The following is a 20,903-nucleotide window of genomic DNA, read 5'->3' on the forward strand; positions in this document are numbered from 1 at the left end:
CCGACCTCTCCCGTGCATTGCATTCTCATACACTTGCGCACTCACTCAGGTCGATCTAAAATTCCCTACAATGTTCGATAGAGAAATAATTGGCTTATTATTTTCAAACGCGAGCAGATTTGCTTTCAGCCGTTAAACCTCAAGATGGCTTAAAACGCGAAAAAATTGAAATCGCTGTTGAAAACTATACACACCACAGCCTTTCCCTAACACGGTAAAAGGTCAAGAAATACGTAGTGGTATTTATCGAAAACAACAGATTCCCAGATGTCACGACATGGTTCCCCATGAAGGGAGCCAAGAGAGCTCGAACTGCAAAGGAACCCTAAATGACCGTTGTCGCTTTAAGAATTTGTCCTAAAAACAGACTCTTTTTAAGCGGGTCGATTTTGACTCCAAATCCTCTCAATTCCGTGTTCATCTTAACCAAACACGCCTCTAAAAGCCCTCGAAAGATCGTGAACTTGTCAAACTCCACTCACGTTCTCTCTATGCGTTGAAATAACTTTGTTTGCGTTTCTGCTGCCCGGTATGCCAATAATGAACGCTTTTCGAGTTGGCTGCATTCAAAACAATTTCGTAGCCAAGTACTTCATTGCAGCCTAACAGAGGTTAATCCTTGCAGACATTTGCTGATTTTTTCATCGATTTGCGCAGAATGAGCAAGGTCGATTTTGACCTGAATTGGTTATTTCAAAATCACGCCAATTCATCTAGCTAATATGGCTTCCGCATCTGCCGGGATCCCAAGGCGAACATTTAACATTCGTTGACGCCCAGCTGACTGCTATGTTGAGAAAACAATGTTTTGATCATTACATCATCTTTGATAATCGGGTACAAGGATTATGGTTTAACGCTCTCGATCACTCACGCCGGCAACAAGCCCTAAGTCGGCTTAAATGTAGATGGCAAGCTCTAGAATTCAATTTACTTTTAAGAGTAAACAATCCTAGTTAACACGATAGACCCAAAGTAGCACTGCATGACGAAGATTTGTGAAATTAAACCGCAAAAGCAGTATTAGTCTTTTCCAAACATTTGTTTAGTTTGAAAAACCTTTTAATGGAAACTATTATGTTTTAAAGTCAAGATGTAACCTTCGCAAGGGTTTCGTGACTTCAGTATTCCTCACGGGTACGGATCGCGTGAGCTATCATTTCATCGATGACTACTTCCGCTCATGCATTACAACGTCAATATATCAAATGCTTTTACTTACAAAACCACTTGTGTTGTTTTATACCAGATCCTCTTTCATTAAACTCTTTTAGTCATTTTATTTCGATGTATTGTAGTTTACAATCAACTGCTCTAATAATCTTAACGTTTTAACTTGCATCAAATGAATTTCGTGTTTCATTGCTCTAACTCGATCTTAAAGTCACCGAAGCGAGAACTTCGGAAACAGGGAAAAGAAGTGGTCATTCTTGTTGCAATTTGCGAGTTCAATTCGTACTCGATTTTAGCCCACGGGACGTAAGACACAACGCCTAAAATTAAAACCTGTTTAAGATAACGTCCATATCCGACTTCTCGTTTAATTTCAGTTTACCGTGATCGAAGCACGTTCTTTTTAACAATTGTTTATCTCGAAGACCTCGATGGTAATCTTATAAATAAGCAAGGTTACATTACTACCGACTTAATACTTTGAAATCACACTGTTTTTTTTTACATACATGTACGCCTTTCGTTCAAATATAAATAAGCAAATCGAAGTTACCCAATTTCCACTTTTCCGGTTTTTCTCGGTTTTCAGAAGACGGGATATTCATAAAACTTCCATGAAGTCTGCATTCTTGTACAAATAAAATTTGGGGGTAAGCAGGGAAAAGAAGTGGTCATTCTTGTTGCAATTTGCGAGTTCAATTCGTATTCGATTTTTTAGCCCACGGGACGTAAGACACAACACCTAAAATTAAAAGCTGTTTAAGATAACGTCCATATCCGACTTCTCGTTTCATGTCAGTTTACCGTAATCGAAGCACGTTCTTTTTAACAACGGTTTATCTCAAAGACCTCGAAGGTAATCTTACAATTAAGTAAGGTTACATTATTACGGACTTAATACTTTGAAATCATACTGTTTTTTTTACGTACGTGTACGACTTTCGTTCAAATATAAATAAGTAAATCGAAGTTTCGCCATTTCCACTTTTCCGGTTTTTCTCGGTTTAAGAAGATGGAATATTTATAAAACTTCCAAGAAGTCTGCATTCTTGCAAAAATAAAAGTTTGGGGTAAAAACAACACTAACTTGTCATTAACAGGATGTCGTGAGAATTTTTTTTTTCACACAAACCATTGTGACAGATAATATTATTCTACAGAGCGGTTTAAAAACTTTTATATTTCACGCGCAGCATGGTGTAAGGTTTGAAATCTTATTTCAACTTCAGGTCATTCTCCGAAGTTTCAAATAATAACAATAATAATCCATATACATAAATATTGATACTATATTCTTAAGCTCTCTGTCCATATTATGGTATTCCTCCAAGCTTATTTTATCACATTTAAATTTCATAAATTCTTGCATCTCGTTACAGCGCCTATACTCTAATTTTCCGTCTATCGGCACGTAAACGAGCAATAAATAGAGAACGCGAACGATAATCTACACTCCAAGCCTAACCTCGATCCTTCTTGAGCCATCCTTGGTCGATCCCAAGTTCTAAATCTGAGGCTGGGACTTTCTTAAGGGTATTCCGAAATGAATTGCAAACGTTGATCTCACTTCTTCTATGATTTGAGTTAAGAAATTTTCAGCACTCCAGCACGTTTTTGCATTATTTAGCTCTTTGAAGGAAAAAAGTTGAATTACCTGGGTGTATTGTCACTTTAACGTCTAGGAAGATGCCAAACGCTTTGCCTCGCTTATTTTCGGCAACAGATTTCCGAAAGCGATCAAGTTCAAATGGAAACTCTTATAACAACTGCATGCGAAAGTAGGGTATTGAAAGTTCTGTAAGAAAACAAACATCCCCATGGCTTTTTAACCCTCAAACCGCAAATCATCACATTTTAAGGTTGTAATCACTCAAAATAAAAGCGAACTTAACAGGCCCACTTCAATAGTAGCGTTTTCGTCATGCTTTTCAAAGCGGTTAAAACCTCGTCGGACTCTGTTAATAAGAGCTGAATGAACATGATGATGACAAACGGCATTTAAGTGATCAGAAGAAAGCTTGGTATTGAAGCAGAATGTTCTTGCTGTGCAGAAAATTTTGCTGTCTTAAAACTAGGCTTAGATTAAGATGTTTTGTAAAAAAACTTGTAGAGTAGCGAAAAAGCTACTGGACAGAACTGTTTCTACTAAGAGACTTTTACTAGACGTTGTTCAACGTTGCCACGTTGTGGATATCAGATCTATCCGGAACATGATGTGAAGCTCCTGAACAGGGCATTCCTTGATTGATGTTTGATTTCCTAGCATTAAGAGCTAGAGAGCGGTACTTGATAAATTTTCCAGGAGCTCGAGGTTAATAAAAATAGCTTAAATGTTTAGTGAACGACAATTTCACTGGCGTTAGCTAGGAAGTCTTTGTCAACTAATTTCCGAGTCGTCGCTAATACGGTCTCCACACTCCTTTGGGAGTTGAATGGCCGTTCCGTTCGTGTAGCGCAGTTTCTGCGTGTGACACTTCAATTCCCGTATGATGATTAACAACATGGTTCGGCATAGGATCAATTGGTTCTTGTTTCAATGTTATCATTCCGTGTCCATCGTTCCTCGTCAAAGCGCTATAGCCGCTGTTCAGATCGACATTGCCGAGCGGCAGTGGTATTCTTTGCGGGCTTCCTATTGTCTGTCCAACCAAGGGCATTACACCTGGCCTCGATAAGGGAAACGAAACCCCGGTGGTCGTGTTGGCCTGAGTAATCGGTCCAACCATGGAGCCCGAAGTGGTTGGACTCATCGCCAAGTTCCCTTTACCCATAGCCGTCTGTTGCATAAACGTTTGTGGTCTGAAAGTGTAACCGTTATTGACAATTCCGTTGGATAAACTATTGTTGTTTAACATGGGTCCGTTCATTACGGAGTTAGAGCCAGGAGCGGCGTTGAGTTGCTGACACGCCGTGGGGTACATCCCGTGGGCAGAGTCCATGCCGGGTGAAGAGTGGACCCCTCCTTGATTCATTCCCGCTCCTATTCCATCCGTAACAGTCGTGAGAGTTGTGTTCGACGTAGCTTGTGGAGACGTTCTAAACGGAAACTGCGCAATTCCCTGAAATCTGGGCTCCGTGTAGTGAGGTAGCATTGGCATATTGGCGCTTGTGTTCTGTAAATTCACTTGAGGTCTCGCCGCTGGCAGTCCGTTCAACGCCGAAAGATTAACTTGTGCCTCTGACGGTGGATGGGGTGGAATCGGGCCAAACCCTGGAAAACCGTGGAAGCCCCACGTTGATTGCGAACGAATTTGGTTGTTTTCTGCAAAAACAAAATGAAGGAAAAAAGGAACAGATAAAGATTTTAAATGCCTTTCACGCAAGTCTGCTTGAAAGATTTACCGATGAGGACTAGTAAGTACGAAACGAGAAGTAAATACGAGCAGTCTGTAAACCATTCTAGTCTTTCTTCAGCCAAATAAAATACTACGAAAGAAACCTAGGAACAAATAATACAAAGGAAATGCCGGTTGCATATTGATCAGTTACATCCTCCATAAATGTGTTGATCCATCAAGAGCGTTTGAAGGCTAAGCTTCCGGCAAAGAAATGCGTAAAATTTCGCGTCTTTCTTTTCGTCACAGATGACATTCAAAGCTTACTACGTAATAAGACAAAAGAGTTCCAAACTATCGACATTCTTACGTTAACTACTGATGTCACTTAATGCAGGGGATGAGACGATGAACCGTACAGTTAGTCATTTAAAGAGAATGAACTGTTAAAGCTAGAAAGGTTATCACCATATCAAGGGAAGCTGGACCGATGGTGTTTCGCTACTATGTGTAACACGCCGACAGAGATTTTTAAGGGGCAATGCCTATTATCTCTGCGACCGACTAAACAGTTCAGAATAAAAGAAACAATTTACCATAATTGCAGCTAAAGAATGCACAGGTTGGTTGATGACTTTGATCGTCCTCAGTGTTCGCCAGTAGACAAGAAATTTTGAAAGACCGTGCCGGCAGAAACTGAACTAAAACTACTGATATAACTGTACAATCGTTCGCTAACGTTGATACGAAATAAGTATTTTCCACAAAGCTTACATTCGAAGTTTTACAAATTTAGCATGCCGTGGTCTTCGTCAGTACTTAAGAAAACACACAGCTTTAATAAAACAAAGGGAAACGCGAAGACGTCCACTTTGATCTTGGGAAAGAGTCGCTCCCTCGTTGTAAAACACAACGACGAAACATGGTGAAGTGTAAGTTTATCTTCTGAATAGGAAATAAGGGGATTTTCTCTGTTTTCTTGCGTCTAGACAGGAGAAAACGGCGACAACGTGTCCGTGGGAACGGGATAACTAATCGCACAATACATTCAGCGACTTTTAACCAGAAAATTTCCGCTTGACTATAGAGACCTTCCTCCCATCCGCGTAATCAACATCCATTTTCGTAACAACTTGACGGTTTTACTAAGATTGTATAATCAGGAGATCTTTTACATATGTGCTGGACTTTTAAAAAGAATTGTTTTTTTCCGTGCTGAAACAACTCCGGAAGCCAGCGTTAACTAATTTTGCACCGCGCTTTTCCTCCTGTCCGGTTTTTCGTTCCCACGCCTCAAACTGTTTCAATTGTGACAACAAACGTGGGGCAATCGTAAACCTTTAAACAATAGCTTCTACTTGACTTCAAAATATATTTAAAGAAAGGGCACTCGTTTCAGGAAATCTTTCTCATGACAGAAACTCTTGAGTTTAATTTAGCTTTGCGCTTGTGATTCAGATGATATTCCATACAGTCAGCCGAAGTGATTGTTCAATGACGCTGCGTTTTTAAGATGGAGTCCAACTGTTTAGTGATTAAACAAACAAGAACTCAAAAGTCTTTTTTCGGTGACGATGTTAATTTTTCATTTCTTGACTTTTACGAAATGAACCAAATCTGAACTAAAATTAACTTACCGGGATTCAACGCACTGAATGCCGACGAAGCATCTGGTGGGAGTTTGACGGGCTGTAATGGCCCCGGGTGAAGCTCAGTGAACGGGCCAAAACTGTTGTCCCTTATGGAACGGCGAAGGCCTTCATATCCGAGTTCTGAAAGGCGATCGGAAAAGTGAAATTGTTCGTAGGCGTTTGCTTGTTCTCTTTCATCTGAACGCGTTCGGTGCCCTGTTAAATAAAATGAATTTCCTGTTTAATTTGGGCGAAAGGCGCCGGTGGAAATGTGTTATTGCTGTTGTTTGATAAAATGTTATGCAGGCTTCGTCAAAAAAAAGTGTTTCAATTCACTGGGAAGTATACCAATGGGAGTGGTGATAACTAATTTCGCTTGAAAATCGGAAGACTTTTCTATTCTTGATTTGTCACATCGGATGAATATTTGAGCTGTAAAGGAATCTATTCTTTACAAGACAGCTGTTGTGAAGTAGTGCAGTGTACTTTTAGGATGTAGCAACGACACGGATGTCGAGTAAGACAATGTTTATTATTCTTCTCTGCTGCCATAAGGGTTTTAATTCCGCTCATTAGCAGTATGTTAGCAAAAATAGAACCGGTTCATAACGCCAGTACCAGACTTAAACGAAACACCTCGATTCATTACAAATTTCTTAGTCTTGTAGTCTCGAATTTCTGTTGAAAACGACCATCGGTGAAAAAAACACCCGGATATATGGAGGCGGCATGTTGAACCTGTGAACTAAGAAAAGGAGAAGATTCCAAACGCGAAGTATGGATTGAAATTCGTTGAAAAACTCTAAAACACTGAATTCCATGGCAAAGAAATCGCGAAAGGGTTCACTGAAGTACATTCGCGCACTAAAAGGCTCAGAAGGCTTATGCCATCAGCATTGTTTCAAGCTTGTTTGGCAACAATGATGTTCAGATAATATCAAAGAAAAATCCGCGAAAAACGAAGGCTCTTAATTGCACAAGTTTTTGGTAAGCACTAACAAATTCACTCAGAGAACAGCGCTTTTGAACTCTCCGATAACAAAACAAACCCAAAACACAGCCGCATCAAATCTTTGGAAATCTACAATCTGTGGGCTTATAGTTTCAATCGAAATGAGAACAGCCGGATGTTAAAAGTATTATCAGCGAGTCATGGCGTCGTGGCCGGGAATCTTGACTTGTAATTGCATTAGAATGCGGCGAGTCAAAACCTAACTTAAGCTCGGATTCAGCTGGCAAAAAATTGGAAATTTGAACGTCTTTTCATTTGAATACATTTATCTGATGGTTTTCTCCATTGTTTAGCTCGTTTGCCACAGGCAAAGACATTTGACTTCATATCTTTGCCGTCCGTTGCCGATTTCCTACAAGCTCTGACAAAACTATATATAATTTCACTTGGCCTTTCAAAAATAATTTGTGCATTATCAGTAAAGAAAAGATCTTTACGTATCAAATGATCCGAATGATGTTTTATACCACATTTTTTAATATTCCTTTTGAATGAAATTTCTCAACTGCTTTGAAAAAGGCGTATTCGATATGGCGCCAATTACTCCAATAAAAACGTCTTAACAAGTTTTCCACAAAATTTGGATCAGGTAGCAGGATAAGACGGAAAAAAAAAATGTTTCAGGAGTTGGCTTCTTGGTATTAAATAGAATATGAAATTAAGAGATAAACAATTGCTGAATAACTAATTAGATCACTGGAATATGTTTCCCTGAACAAGAGCAAAATTGAACGCCTTGATAATGGTAAAAAACGGAAACCAAATTCTTGAAGTTAAAACCAACCAGAAAAAGTAGTGGGTCTGCCTTTAGGTTTAAATTTAATATGATTTTCAGTTGAGGTTTTGCCCTTAAGATGAAACTTCACCCAAATTGCTCAGTGGTGAAATCCAATGTTATAATCTGAAAAAATGGTTTACACACTATTTCAACCTAATAAAGGTAAATTTGAAACACTGATCTTCTGTTTTGTGGTTTGAGGGTGCAGGCATGGATGGTGAGGTAAAAATGGGAATCCATCAGAGTCAATAGTATATACTGTGGTTTTACACATACAAACTTTTTGAATCTCACTTAAATCTTAAAAGAAAAAAAACCACACTGAACCAAAGGTTTGATGGCAAAATCTTGATACAATGACCTAAGCATGAAACAATAAACTATCCTTTGATTCATTTTAAAAGGATATATAGTTTCCAAGGAAATAAAACAAAAATTCCAAAAGTGAGATCATTGAAATTAAATATTATTCATTCTTATAAAACCTTATTGAATTTTTTCAACATCTGGCTTTTATTTTTTTGGAACACAGGGCTCCTGTGTTTGTGATAAATTTTTAACAATATAATACCCAACTGTGACAAAAATCTTTGTTATCAATAATCAAACTGTCAATTTCCAACACGCTTATATGCATAGCTATGGCTGTGCTTCAAATTACCTTTTTTGTTTATCACAGGACAATGCTATGAATTTTGATTTCTGGATATCTGTATGATATGGTGGTTTTATGTTAAAAGGGCCAGTTTTGACCTTGCTAGGCATGAAATATAGATTTTATTTATGCTGGTGGCTTTGAAGAAAATTATGCAAAATTCCTAAATTCTTTGAAATAGAAAAAATAATAATTGACTTATGAAAGGCATACAGGTTTTCCTGTTTCCATGTTTTTGATGAAACAGTAAGTTATTTTTTGCTGTATGCAGGCAATTACAGTAATTAGAATAAGATCAGCTAAAAACCTTATTTTGAGTGCCTGCTTAGAAATAAAAGTAATATTTCATTTTCATGCCAGTAAGAAATCAGAAATTGAAACACATAAGATAGAAATCAATTATTGCACTAATTTAATTTAAAAAGGAACCAGAAATGAAAATTGAACTTTTCTCAGAGAATTAAATCAGATAAAGACCAAAACTAAAAACTAATTACTCTATTTTACCACAACCGTATGCATGTGAAATTGAAAAATAAACTCAATACATTTACTCAAATAATTGTGTTTGCCAGAAAGTTCACCAAGACCATATAAAACATACACTAAATTTAGGAGTTCAAATTTGGAACAGTTTTCTTGGTTTGCCTTGAAACCTTAAGACATCTAATTTCAAAGCAGCTCTTGTTATCTGATTTATTAGCTGGATTAGGAAGATAGAAATGCTATTAAATTAACAAATGTATTTCTAAAAGCCTCTTTGAGGACAGGTGAAGAGGTGTCATTCCAAACAGCCACCTGTCATGCACCTGCAATCTGCATTGTATGGAGTCTTCAAAACGAACGATAATCAATTCAATTAGCCCCGCAACCAATAGCAAGCCGCCATTTTATGAATCATTAATTGAAGATTAAACATTAATCATTTTCCCGCGTATCGCCTAAATCATTTGTCCCCGCTACGCGTGGCAAGTTCATAGAACGAGACAACGGGATGGCTCGTATTTATCTAAACACTACCTGTGTTTATTTGCGGTTAAGTCGGCCAGTATTCTCGAATATAAACAACATTACAACACCCGTTTCAAGGCGAAGCCGCAATTTTTTTTATCTCCTCTTGGGTTTCGCGTGTATCAGGAAAGTCAGGCCTTTGCGGCTAAAACACTACTGTCAACCCGAGTTCGGAATGAGATTGTTGTGGCCACGAATACCTCGACATATTAAAAGCTAAACTAGATCCCGTGAGGGATTCATCCGCGAACAAGATACTTATCTCTTGATTTTGAATTAATTTTGAAAATCAAATCAACGTCGGAATCAGAATTTCAAATTCTTTGAACATAAAGGAACAAACATGCTATTATTTTTTTTCTCTCCGTTCCCCTTTTGTATACTGAAATTAAAATCATATGAATTCCTGGGGCTAGTGTACCGATTTAATTTACTGGGCTAGTGGAATTGAGTAAAATTGGGATTCAACACATGGAGATGAATAGGGAAGGGTGAACCACAAATGCATTTGTCAAACAATGTAAGAGTCAGGAAATTTTTTTTTGTGGAAAACTTACTGCGCGGTTCTCGTGGGCCATCGACGGTCACTTTAATAGCCCTACAGTATGTAGCGACTTGAGGTGGATCAGTACGGACCGTTATTGTCAAAGTAAACGTCTTTCCTGTAGCACAGTAAAAAGAGAAAACAAAATAAAACTCGGTTAAAATAATATCGATATAAAATAAAGGAATATAAAATATATAAAATGCTTACAACGAGAATTGTCTCGAAGTCAGACGGAAAGTTGAAATTGACAAGCTGAGTTGAAGCCCATATAATACATGACATGTTTTCATGAGAGCACATCGTTTACTTTCCAGATGGCTGATTCCATACTGAAAGCAAGTGAAGCCCTATCTACGTTTATTGCGTCAAAACTGACAGCCCCTACGGCACGTTTCTGCGCTTACCTCTTCCGCTGCGACCCACAAATCGCAAATCGTTGAAGCGAGCGACCTGATTTTTCATCACGGCGGTCGCATTTCGGAGTTCAGCTGCAAAATTCTCGTCGTTACCAGCAGCAATCGTGACAAGAACCCCATCTGGAATATCGCCGAGCGCTACAACTTTGAAGGCGACCGGCAGAGTCTTGTTACATCTCCAGTGCGATGGCAACACGCTACAAACAAAATTCGGAGAATCGGTTTTGACGAGCTCGCCTGGGTATTCGGCCAGTGCTTCAATAAGCGATCGCTCGCCTCTAATTTTTCGTGGTCCCGCGCTTTCTGCGGCAGTGGTCATGGTTGTCCAATGTGTAAACCACAAGAGTGCGCCACCAGAATATGTGTGGCGAGTTTGGCACACTACCGGACGATGAAATGAAATGAAATGCTCTTAGCCAACCACTCCCCTGCGATTTTGACATCTGTTGTCTGCCAAGTTGTTTTGCGTTTTATCTGTGATGTACAAGTTATTGACCAATCCCGGTAGGCGATTGCGTTAAGCCCCACGCCTACTGTTGGCATTTAGCCAATCAATTCACGTAGTACGCATTCCGATAAATTCTTTCGACATTTTTCTCGAGCGTTCCTGCGGCTTGTTGCGTTTACAAATATCATTGTTTTTATGACAGCGAAGAACTTGACTGCGGCAACTTTCGCCAATTAGCAGGGAACCGTGGTATAAGTAGAAACACGTGGATGTTACAAATAGCGAAACAGTGACTCTTTTATTGCATCAACAATGCGAAAATGTTGGAGTATATTGTAACGCTTGGCTAGTTCTTGCCTAACGCAATACCCAGAGAGCACTCGAATGAATCATAATACGTAAACAGGCGCTTCCCTTAAGCGAGAGAAATAGCACCCACTTGACGGAAGAGTTATCAAGATGAGCAATATCGAGTCAAAACGAACTTGACAATATTTTATATAATGCGTCATTGGCAATAGGAAGTTAAGAGTGCTACCCAATTTCCTTATCGCCCTCATTATACCCGTATTTCGATCGTTTTGTCATTCCGAGCTGTAATCTGAGAGATGTTGTCACCTTTTATCGGGTTATATTTTTGTAATCCCACAACTTGTTGATTTTCGGCGAGAGTGAAAATCTACATGCTTTAGCAGTGTCGTCCTCTGTCTGTTGATTCGCTGTCAATTTTCGCGCGCTTTTATTGAAGCATTGTGGGAAAATAAATGTTTTGCAGTCGTGTAAATGCGTCTTGCTGTCATCTGTATTTTAGTTGAAATATACTGGTAAGACATGACAAAATCGAAATCCAAAGCCAAAAAAGGCGAGAAAGGGAAGGAAAGTAGCAGTTTACCCAATTCCGGCGATAGCAAAGTGAGTATTATTCGTGATTTTTGCTAAACGTCTAATAAAAAATCGTTGTTAAACGCCGCCATCTTGGAAGCGTTGGGTTTTGGTGGCTAACGAGTACATATAAAGCTTGTCTTCTTGAGGGCTAATTGTACGCTATAACGTTCGTGATAACCAAGAACCAAGAATGTGACCTTGCAGTGTACTTGAGCGTATCGTAAGGATTTAATTGAATTTTGAATTCGATGAATGCAACGGTTTGTTCAAAGACTAACTGATTGATTTCCGGTTCGCAGCCTACAAGCTCTGGTGATACACGACCACCGACTCCTGCTACTCAAAGTCCGATCACCTTGAGCTCCAGACTGCCTAAGACATGGTTTCAAAGCGAAATTCTAAGTATGATGTAAGTAAACAGAAAACAATCCAAGATCGCCTTTTTATATTTAATCTCATTTGATCCAAAACACGAAACACTTCGCGGCCGCAGTCTCGGAAGAATCGACAATACTTTCGTGGTCGCAGATAATTGATCTGCAAACGTGTTTTTTGTTGAAGTTGTAACCGCCTCGGATTTGATAATGACCCATCTATGCAACCACAGGTTGATGACAATACACTCGTTTTATAAACACATCAACGTTGGAGGTCGAGAACCGCCACTTGTTTACAATCGTGTTAAGAGGTTGACAAAACTCTGTGTTCCCTGACGGGCGGAATATCACGAATCCTTGATGTCAACCGCGGTTCGTTTGTCGCTGTTTTTAAGAAACGGACAAAAAGGATCGCCGAAACGCGCCGAGCTCATCTCCAGCGGTTTCATCTTTATTTCCTGACGCCGATTGTTGCGTAGAATAATAACTCTTTAATTCTGCGCGACGATTTATGACAGCTTCGGATAATGTGTTATAATGATTTGCCTTAGGCCAGGAAGCAAAGCACTGACGTACGACAATTGACAAAATATTTTCCCACGAAGAAGCCGCAAAACGTTTGTGACAAGTGTTTTAAGACCGCAATAATATCGCCGCGGTTTGTTAGAGAATAGAGATATCAATAAAAAAGACGTTTCTGTGTGAGAACCCAATTGCGTGAGATTGTGGCTGTTTGCTAAATCAATGAGCCGTTCGATTCAATCAACTCCACGTGGAGCAAAATGCACAGAATAAACGCTAAAGACAGAACACCCTCATCGTGGGGTGTTGTGTATCACTGCATTGCCCTCTTCAAAGAATTCCAATCACTCCTATCCTTTATTGTAATTCCAAAAGTGAGTCCGATCTATTTGTTGATAAATGGGTGTAATCGGCAAACATGGAAATTAAAGTCAATTAGAGTTATTTTAAAACTTGTTGTATTTTTAGCATTTACACCTTTCTGGATTGCTTGGGCTTTAACCATAGAACGATTGCCATGGAGTCATCTGTAAGCACCTAGTCTTACAGATGGTTAACTATTAAGACTGTAAAGAAAACATTTTATGTTGTCTTCTATAGCTAGGCAATAATTTGAAGTTTTGATGAAGGGAATAAAACCTCCATGGTTCATTTGTATCTAAATGAGCTCACACAAACCTTTAAAAAAGGCTATTATATAAGCTTAAACCAATTAAGTGGTCTGAACTTACAAGTGTGCATTTTAAGCAATATGATTTTTTGCAGTATAATTTACTCAATGAAAAGTGCTTTAGATTCATGCTGAGCTGCAAGCAGTCTCCGTCATTAAGACTATCAAATTACTCAGTTTCATTAACTCTTTGCACTTAATTAAACAAAAAAGTTGATCACATCTGTGGGATTATTACTATCAGCTGTATTCTTTATAACAAACTCATTTTATAAAACTTCCATGCAAGGCCAATACCCAAGTACCGTAGTTCTTTTTTCTGCAGTACCTATTAAGACTTCAAAGGAACTGTAATTGAAGTTGTGTCATTGCTAAGAGAGAGCTCACAATAGATTCAATCAAATATTCAGTATTGTTTGGCTAAAAATTCCTGTGATTTGTCTGGTATTTAAGTGGGTCTCCAATGAAAAAAACATCAAAGGGGTCTTAATGTAAAGGTGTGGTGGGAAGATCTTTTGCTAATTGTTTTAGCAAAACAAAACTCCATTAGATAGTGTCAATAAGTTGTCGATGCACTTGTTAAAGTATTTGATGGATAATATATCATTATAATCTGGCATTGATGACTTTAGATAAAAATGCCACCCTTCCCCAAACAGAGGCGGTCCTTGGTTATGGAATAATACCTTTCATCTCATTTGAATTTTACTGAAAATATGCAGCCCGTTTAGGTCAGCCTCTCTCCAGGAAAAAAAAAACAAATTAATTTCTCTGCAGTCTTGCACTTCACTTATGAAAAGAATAAAGAATAAATTGTTTGGCACAGTGAGTTATATAATAATAATAATAATGATAATAATGATAAGTGATGTCTTGAGGATAGAGCAGAGTGAACTGAGACATTTTTAGTTTATTTATAGTAAATTAGATATTATGTATATACTTTACAAGCTATAGAGTTGTTAGCCTTAGGGCCTCCTGGGTTACGTTCGACGCCCCAGGTTGGCTGGATAGGGATCCATATGGCATCCATACGTTTTCACTGTCATAATAATAATAATAATAATAATAATAATAATTTCTTGCAGATGGTATGCCTTTCACCTGTTATGTTATGTTAACATTGCTACCTCCTTATCTTAAAAACCCTCTTCCTGCTATAGACCACCAGGTGTTGCTTAAATTGAAATGCCATCTTTTCTTTTCCCTAATACATAGAGGGCACATGCATGTCCCCCTGGAGCTTAGGATAAGAAGAAGCATTTGAGCTGTTGAGAGTACACAAGTAGAACATGATTTACATGATTTTGCATGGATATGTTAAACAGGGTGCTCGGTCTTGGGAAAATTGTTTATAAGATTTCCTTTCCTAAATATTTCTTGATCAGTTTATCAGTGACTTTCAGATGTGATTGGGCACTGCTCAGTGGAACAATGGATTTTATCGTATCCCAGATAGTATTGAGTTTCTATCCCTCAATGTAAAGATCTAGAGATATAAATAAACATCTTGCAAACTCTGCTTTCTCAGTCCATACTGTAATTTGGGACAATTTGTTACTTCTAGTCCAATTTATGTTTGTTGTACCTTGCTCTTGGTCCATAAATTTAGTTGGAAAAACAAGGAGCTGGAACATAGAGTATGGCCCTGGAAAGTCTGTAGTCATGGCTGCTTTCTTCATGTTTCTTAGCTATGATGCAAGTGTAAGAATTCTTTTTTCCTTGGGTTGATACCTAGAGATAAAAAAAAAATGCCAACAACAATACTTTAAAGTGCTATTATGATAAAAAAAGTCACTTCCATTATTTCTACAGATTTTCAAAGTGTGTTTGTTTAACACCTGACTGTCAAAAATTTGAACTTTGATTTTATCCAAGGGCATTTACTTGGAGTGTAAATTTTGGATTTTACGGTCCACCATCACTAACGTTCAAAACTGGCTGACTGGTCCTTACAAGGTTGGATCTAGAGAAAAAGTGATGTCAGTCACCCAATAGCTTAAATTTCAGTGTGTAAACCCAGTTTATTGTGTATGCAAAACATGGGTTTAAAAGTCTGAAAGCCCAAACTTCCCGTACTGCATATTCACAGTCACGTACAAACGCATTGCATTCTTAAACTAGTGAGTCATTGATGTCATTTTCTCCTTGATCCAGCTTTCTCAAATATGAAAATTCCAAGTGTCTTTTTGAAATTAAGGCTTAAACTTGGGTCACTTAGTGTTTAGTTAACATAGTTTTGAAATCCTAAAAAAAGATTTGGTTTTTTGATCATAGTACCACTTCAAGGCTGTGTTTGTGATTGTTTTCATTAAATTCAAGAAATTGTACATTTGTACCAATAGTAATTACTGTAGTCGGAATTAATAGTTGTTTAACACTCTTCAATTTGTTATGCTAACATTTTGACTTGTTGCCGTTTTGCTCCATCTTTAGAAGAAAACAGTAATTAGTAGGAGCAGATCTAAACTGGGTTAAGAAAACAGTATTTTGTTTTAGGGAGCAATGTTTTCTGCGGGGATTTGAAAAATCTGAGTGGCATTTCTATTTTTTTGGCTGGTTAAATTCGCCAGAAGGCTTGGAAGTACCGGTAGATGGCCGAATACAGAGTACAACGACAACAACTTTATTGTGCCAATAATAAGATAGAATTACGTTTGTATTATTTATGGTATTGGCTGTCTGATAACCAACAGTGCTGCAGACTATACGACAATAAAGAAACTGGTGATTTTTGCTGGAAGACAGCTTTTTTTACAACCCTCCTAATTTTAGGCCAAAGAATAGCAGCAGTGTTTAAGAATGAACTGTTGTCAAAGCAGTCTGTTAAAATGTCAGCCATGATATTAGGGTCATGCAAAGTTAGGAGCCCCATGTTATTCCCTAATTTGGCTATTTCATTCAAGTGAATTCAAAATATAATTGTTTGTTTCTGTGCCCAGCATGGGATAAACTTCCATGACTTAACTGCAAATTGCACCTAATGAATTTTGTCGCAGTTTTGTTAAGAGGTATTAAAACTATGACCATAAAAGGGGTCACAATGACATTTTATTCAGAACCCTTCAGAATATTTTTGCAGTGTGGTTTTCCTGCAAGTGGAAGTGGTACAAGATATTGTTAAGTTGAAGCAAGGATTAAGAGAAGCTGTGACACTGGAAAATGTACAGGGATGGCACTAGGATTTTTCAATCCGGGTCCTGGGACCCGCATGTTTGGCCAAATTGGGGTCCCAAGCATTTTTTGGGGGTCCCAAAATCTTGGTGACCCTCTGCGAGAAAAAGAGTATGTTTTAAATTATGAGAAAAAGAGAGTAACCAACTTGGAATTAATATTGACGCATATGCATAGGACCGGCCGACAAAGGCTTTTTCTAGAGCCGTTACATGCATTCCTGGACAAGAACTGAAAGAGCACCCTTTCCAAGGCTTTACGCATCACTGGTTTCCTCCCTTAGGAGCAACGAACAGTGACGTCTTTTGGTATATAGTTGCATTCAGTGACTTGCAGAGTACATTCCTCTGAAGAAGACCGCAGAAGGCGGTCGAAAATTTAGTTTTAACCTTTTTAGATGTTTTAAACCCCATTTCTTAGAACTTCAATTATGATCACAGATCGCTCCAACAGTTTTACAAACAACAGAATATACTGACAAATCAAAGCAAGTTGTGTGAGTTATTTAAGTCAGTGCCTTGCGTCCTGGGACGCATTAAAGTTTCGATGATGCATTTTTTGGATTTTATTTGCGTAAAAATGCACGATTTCTGCGTTAACGCGATCCCTGATGTAGTTGTTGGTATTTGTAGTTATTAATAACTTTGGAAGTATACGTGTAGTTGCCTTGGAGTCAAGAGAAGATTAAAAGGGAACGGACACAAGCTGTTATTTGTTAACTTAGTCTAACCCAGGGTGTAAGGGAACCTGAGGGATTAGGGGATCCATTCAAGGGATTAGGTTTGATGGAAGTTGAAAAAAAAATCAGTGGTTGCTCTTAACAAGTGACTTAATTGGATGCAATTACACAACATTGAATTTTTAGACCACCAAGATAGAGTTAATTAGATTGGTTGGAGGAGAGTGGCCAAAGATTAACCTATGTTCACTCCCCACAATCAAATCTAATTGACATGTCTGGCAGTTAATTAAAAGTTAACTAGATTTATGCAAGATTTGCCCCCTTGTTTGCGTAGTATCCTAGTCGTATTTTAAGGAGTTCAGCAATAATAATGCAAGCGTCTAAGCACAAACTACACATGCAATCAAAACTGTTTTGATCGATAATAATAATAATAATAATTGTTATTATTATTATTATTATTATTATTGTACTTTTTGATAGAAATCTCGCAATTGACAATGAGTTAATTAACACGTAAATTTGCTAATGTACAATCCTCTGGTGAGATTGTATTGAATCATTTAAGGTCAATATTATTTATAGGCTCACAAAATAAAATAAGCAGAAGGAAAAGGACAAAATTAACCCTTAATTCATTTAGCGGTTGAATTGCATTGTCTCCTTTTATGCTAACAGAATGGAAGGACTGTGAGAAACCCAACCAGATTTTTTTTAAATTTTGTCATTTCATTGAGAATTTTGCCATCATGTACATGAAATTAAACTCCTTCCACCTTTCAAAAACTTCATAATTTGCGTTTTGTTCTTCATCAATTTTCAACTAGTTTCCTCAGTTTTATAGTGGAATTTGCAACACTAGTGGGGTGTGCTCAGCTCATTTGCAATAATAAGCCTTGATTTAGCCAAATAACCCAAAATAGATTGATTAAAAAAAAAGATAAGTTTTGATGTCACTGCAATACAATGACAGCACGTAGCTATACCTTTTGATTGCCCTTGACCCAAAGTTGTTGATTTTTTTTAATGTCTTCATACGTAGGTGTCGCTCAATTTCTTTTCTCAGTAGAGAACTGAGATTTAATCAGAAAAACAACAACCCTTTGCATTCTGAAGGAGAATTTTTCAGTTTACAAAGAACTACATGTTCACGTACACTTTAAGGCTATGGATAATTTCTTGTAGCTTTATGACTTTCTGCACTTAAACTGATGTTTTCCTCCATTAAACGCCACAAACGCTCAGTTTCTCAGCTGTTCTCAAATCTCACTTTGTCATATTCTCGAGCTGTTTCACTTAAGTTCACTTTAAAAAGTCATCTTTAGCAAACTCAGGGAGACAACTGTTGTCTTGTATTGTTTCTATTGGTAGACAAGGTGCTTTTTTCATAGAAATAGATTAATTAAGAAAGGAAAAGATATTGCATGTTCACATTTTTTTTTGAAAACGTGTAGCGTGGAGGAATTTGATGACCTGATGACCCTTATTAGATGATGTGTATTCTGTTTTCTAGGCAGTCCTCATTTAGTGAGCTGTGAGGCTTGTTTACCAAAAGTCTCAGTACAGATCAAAAATAAATGTTATTTTAAAAAAGGGAAAGCATGTTTGTCTCTCCTGGAGGTTCTTCAAAGCTTTGATGTTTAGCTCATTAATTATTGATGCATACCTTCTAGAATTTAATGCAGGATTGTTTGTAATACAATTACAATGATATGCGTGGCTTAGAGATTTATGTGACAGGTTCCTCTTTGTTTTGAAAATCTATATATTGATCCACTTGTGTTATCAAAATGCCTCAGCGGGTATTTTTAACCAAATAGCTGCATTTTCCGCTGATGCCATGTTTATAGCAATTGGTGTTTTTTTAGTTTTCTTACAGAAGATTTGTACAAATCAGACAGTTTCTGTAGTAGTTGTGTGATACACATTTTGGTTTTCTGAAGTTGTACTGTCTACGTGCTAGATGACTGATATTGGGCTGTATTAACCGCAGGGCACTTTAGGAAGTTGAAGGTGAAGTGTCTCTATACTGAAAACGCAAGTGATTTCCTCCTTTGCTCATCGATAAGCCACCTTGACCTTAAGTGGAAAAAATTAATTATACTTTGCAACTGTAGCATTTAATTTCGATTCACAACTTACAATAGAATAAGTGCATTGTTATTAACAGAAAATTCTATTCAAGCTTAGAATTTAATATTTATGAATGGTCTTATAGGCTTATTAGGACAGTCCTTTCTCTACAGATTTTATATGTAATTTACATAACGATAATAAATTTCACTGGGAAATGATAATAATAATTGATACATATTAGCATTCTACTTTCTTGAGGGGTAGCTTAAAGGACTGTATAAGTAGTGCATGAATGTTCTCACATTAAGCTCTCAATAAATTATTATAAGTCATTATTTCGTGTGAGGTCTTGCGCTTGTCACGTGTCCATCCCATGTAGTTTGGACATGGTTTCAATAACATCACAGCTCTTTGAGAGCTGTATCATATGATACCCTGAAATTGCAAGAACCCAAATAATATAAGAATCAGAATTCCATTTCTTTTTCAAGCAAAAGTGTCTTATGAATGTGTTTTTTGCTAAAGTAAAAAAAGGTTGATATTAGAATGGGAGAGTTACATGTATCTCTTATTTAATTAAAACAATGAACATGAAATTTATGAGGTTTCTTCCATGGTTGTATGCACTCCTTATTTTTTTGTGCTTATCACTCCTCCGAGTCAATTATTAATTTTCTAAGTTGTCCTTTATGCCTTACAGTAAGTGTTCAAGTCATGTATTATGGCAATATTGTGAATTATGTAATTGATAATAAGTGACTGATTAAAATTTGGCAGTTTTATTTCATACAGTTTTGGGCTGTGATTAACTTGTATTGTTTTCTGGAAGGCTTATCAAATTTATTCTAAAATAACATTGTTTTTTATGGCAGGTATGCCTTTGGTGATGCAAGAAAACCTTCATCAGAATCAGCCACCCTCATTGAACAAATAGTGCATTCTCAAATGTCAAACATGGTGAGGTTTTGGAAGATACACTACCCTGCAGCTGCCCGCTATTTTTTAATTCTAATGTTTCTTTATAGTGTTAGTTTTAATTTTCAAAAGTCACTAAGTAAACGTAAATAACAAGGTTATAGTAGGAGGCAGTGCCAGCCAGTGGTTAGGGCGCTTGCCTTGAAATCTGGACAGCCTCGGTTCAAGACCGTTTCTGACCACCACTGACCTTAGTTAAACTTCTTGGCTGCACTGTCTCTATTAATAATCTTTATCAATCGCTAAGTTCTGGATGGTTCAGAATACCTCGTATCAATTCTTGTTAAAAGTCTTTACTGTAAGTTATGGATCAAGTTTTTTTCTGTTGATTTATGGGCAAAGCATGAAGTGCACAGGTCATTAATTAATTAACTGCAAAAAATGAGAATCTGTAACTTACAGTACAGAACGAGAAAACGAGGTATTAGTAAGATGTTTATTCCTGTAATTTCTGGCTGATTGCCCTCACGGCAGATTATCCACACTAGGCAACTTTTGCCTTAAGATGGAAAAAGGTCGGCAGATTACCCATACACTGTACCTGCGGATAGCCTGAACCTTAAAATTAAACAAAAGAAGAATTTGTGCAAGTGTTT

General features: G+C 37.6%; 2 protein-coding genes across 6 annotated transcripts in view; one reads left to right on the plus strand and one right to left on the minus strand.

Moving 5' to 3' along the window:
- Positions 1-2,266: 2,266 nt before the first annotated feature.
- LOC138052483 (runt-related transcription factor 1-like) lies at positions 2,267-10,946 on the minus strand. Of its 3 annotated transcripts, none has more exons than XM_068898994.1 (4): positions 10,487-10,946; positions 10,093-10,197; positions 6,086-6,220; positions 2,267-4,435 (listed from the first exon to the last, which is right to left on the minus strand). In XM_068898994.1, exons 1-4 carry the CDS (start codon positions 10,815-10,817, stop codon positions 3,573-3,575), a joined length of 1,434 nt encoding a protein of 477 aa, XP_068755095.1. In that variant the 5' UTR covers positions 10,818-10,946; the 3' UTR covers positions 2,267-3,572. The 3 variants fall into 3 exon arrangements, with proteins under 3 accessions (XP_068755095.1, XP_068755094.1, XP_068755096.1); XM_068898993.1 differs by having other exon boundaries at positions 6,086-6,295; positions 10,487-10,945; XM_068898995.1 differs by lacking the exon at positions 6,086-6,220.
- A 140-nt stretch (positions 10,947-11,086) lies between these two features.
- Positions 11,087-20,903, plus strand: part of LOC138052487 (transcription initiation protein SPT3 homolog) — a 45,612-nt gene continuing 35,795 nt past the window's right edge. Inside the window, exons 1-3 of one of the 3 annotated variants that reach the window (XM_068899001.1) lie at positions 11,087-11,858; positions 12,131-12,240; positions 20,205-20,289. In XM_068899001.1, the coding sequence (XP_068755102.1) occupies positions 11,778-11,858; positions 12,131-12,240; positions 20,205-20,289 (276 nt within the window). In that variant the 5' untranslated portion in view covers positions 11,087-11,777. Of the gene's footprint in view, positions 11,859-12,130; positions 12,241-19,061; positions 19,270-20,204; positions 20,290-20,903 lie in introns of those variants that run through there. The other 2 variants (XM_068899002.1, XM_068899004.1) reach the window with 2 other exon arrangements.

The sequence above is a fragment of the Montipora capricornis genome, chromosome 6 (assembly GCF_036669925.1).
Source record: "Montipora capricornis isolate CH-2021 chromosome 6, ASM3666992v2, whole genome shotgun sequence".
In the NCBI taxonomy this organism is placed as follows: Eukaryota; Metazoa; Cnidaria; class Anthozoa; order Scleractinia; family Acroporidae; genus Montipora; species Montipora capricornis.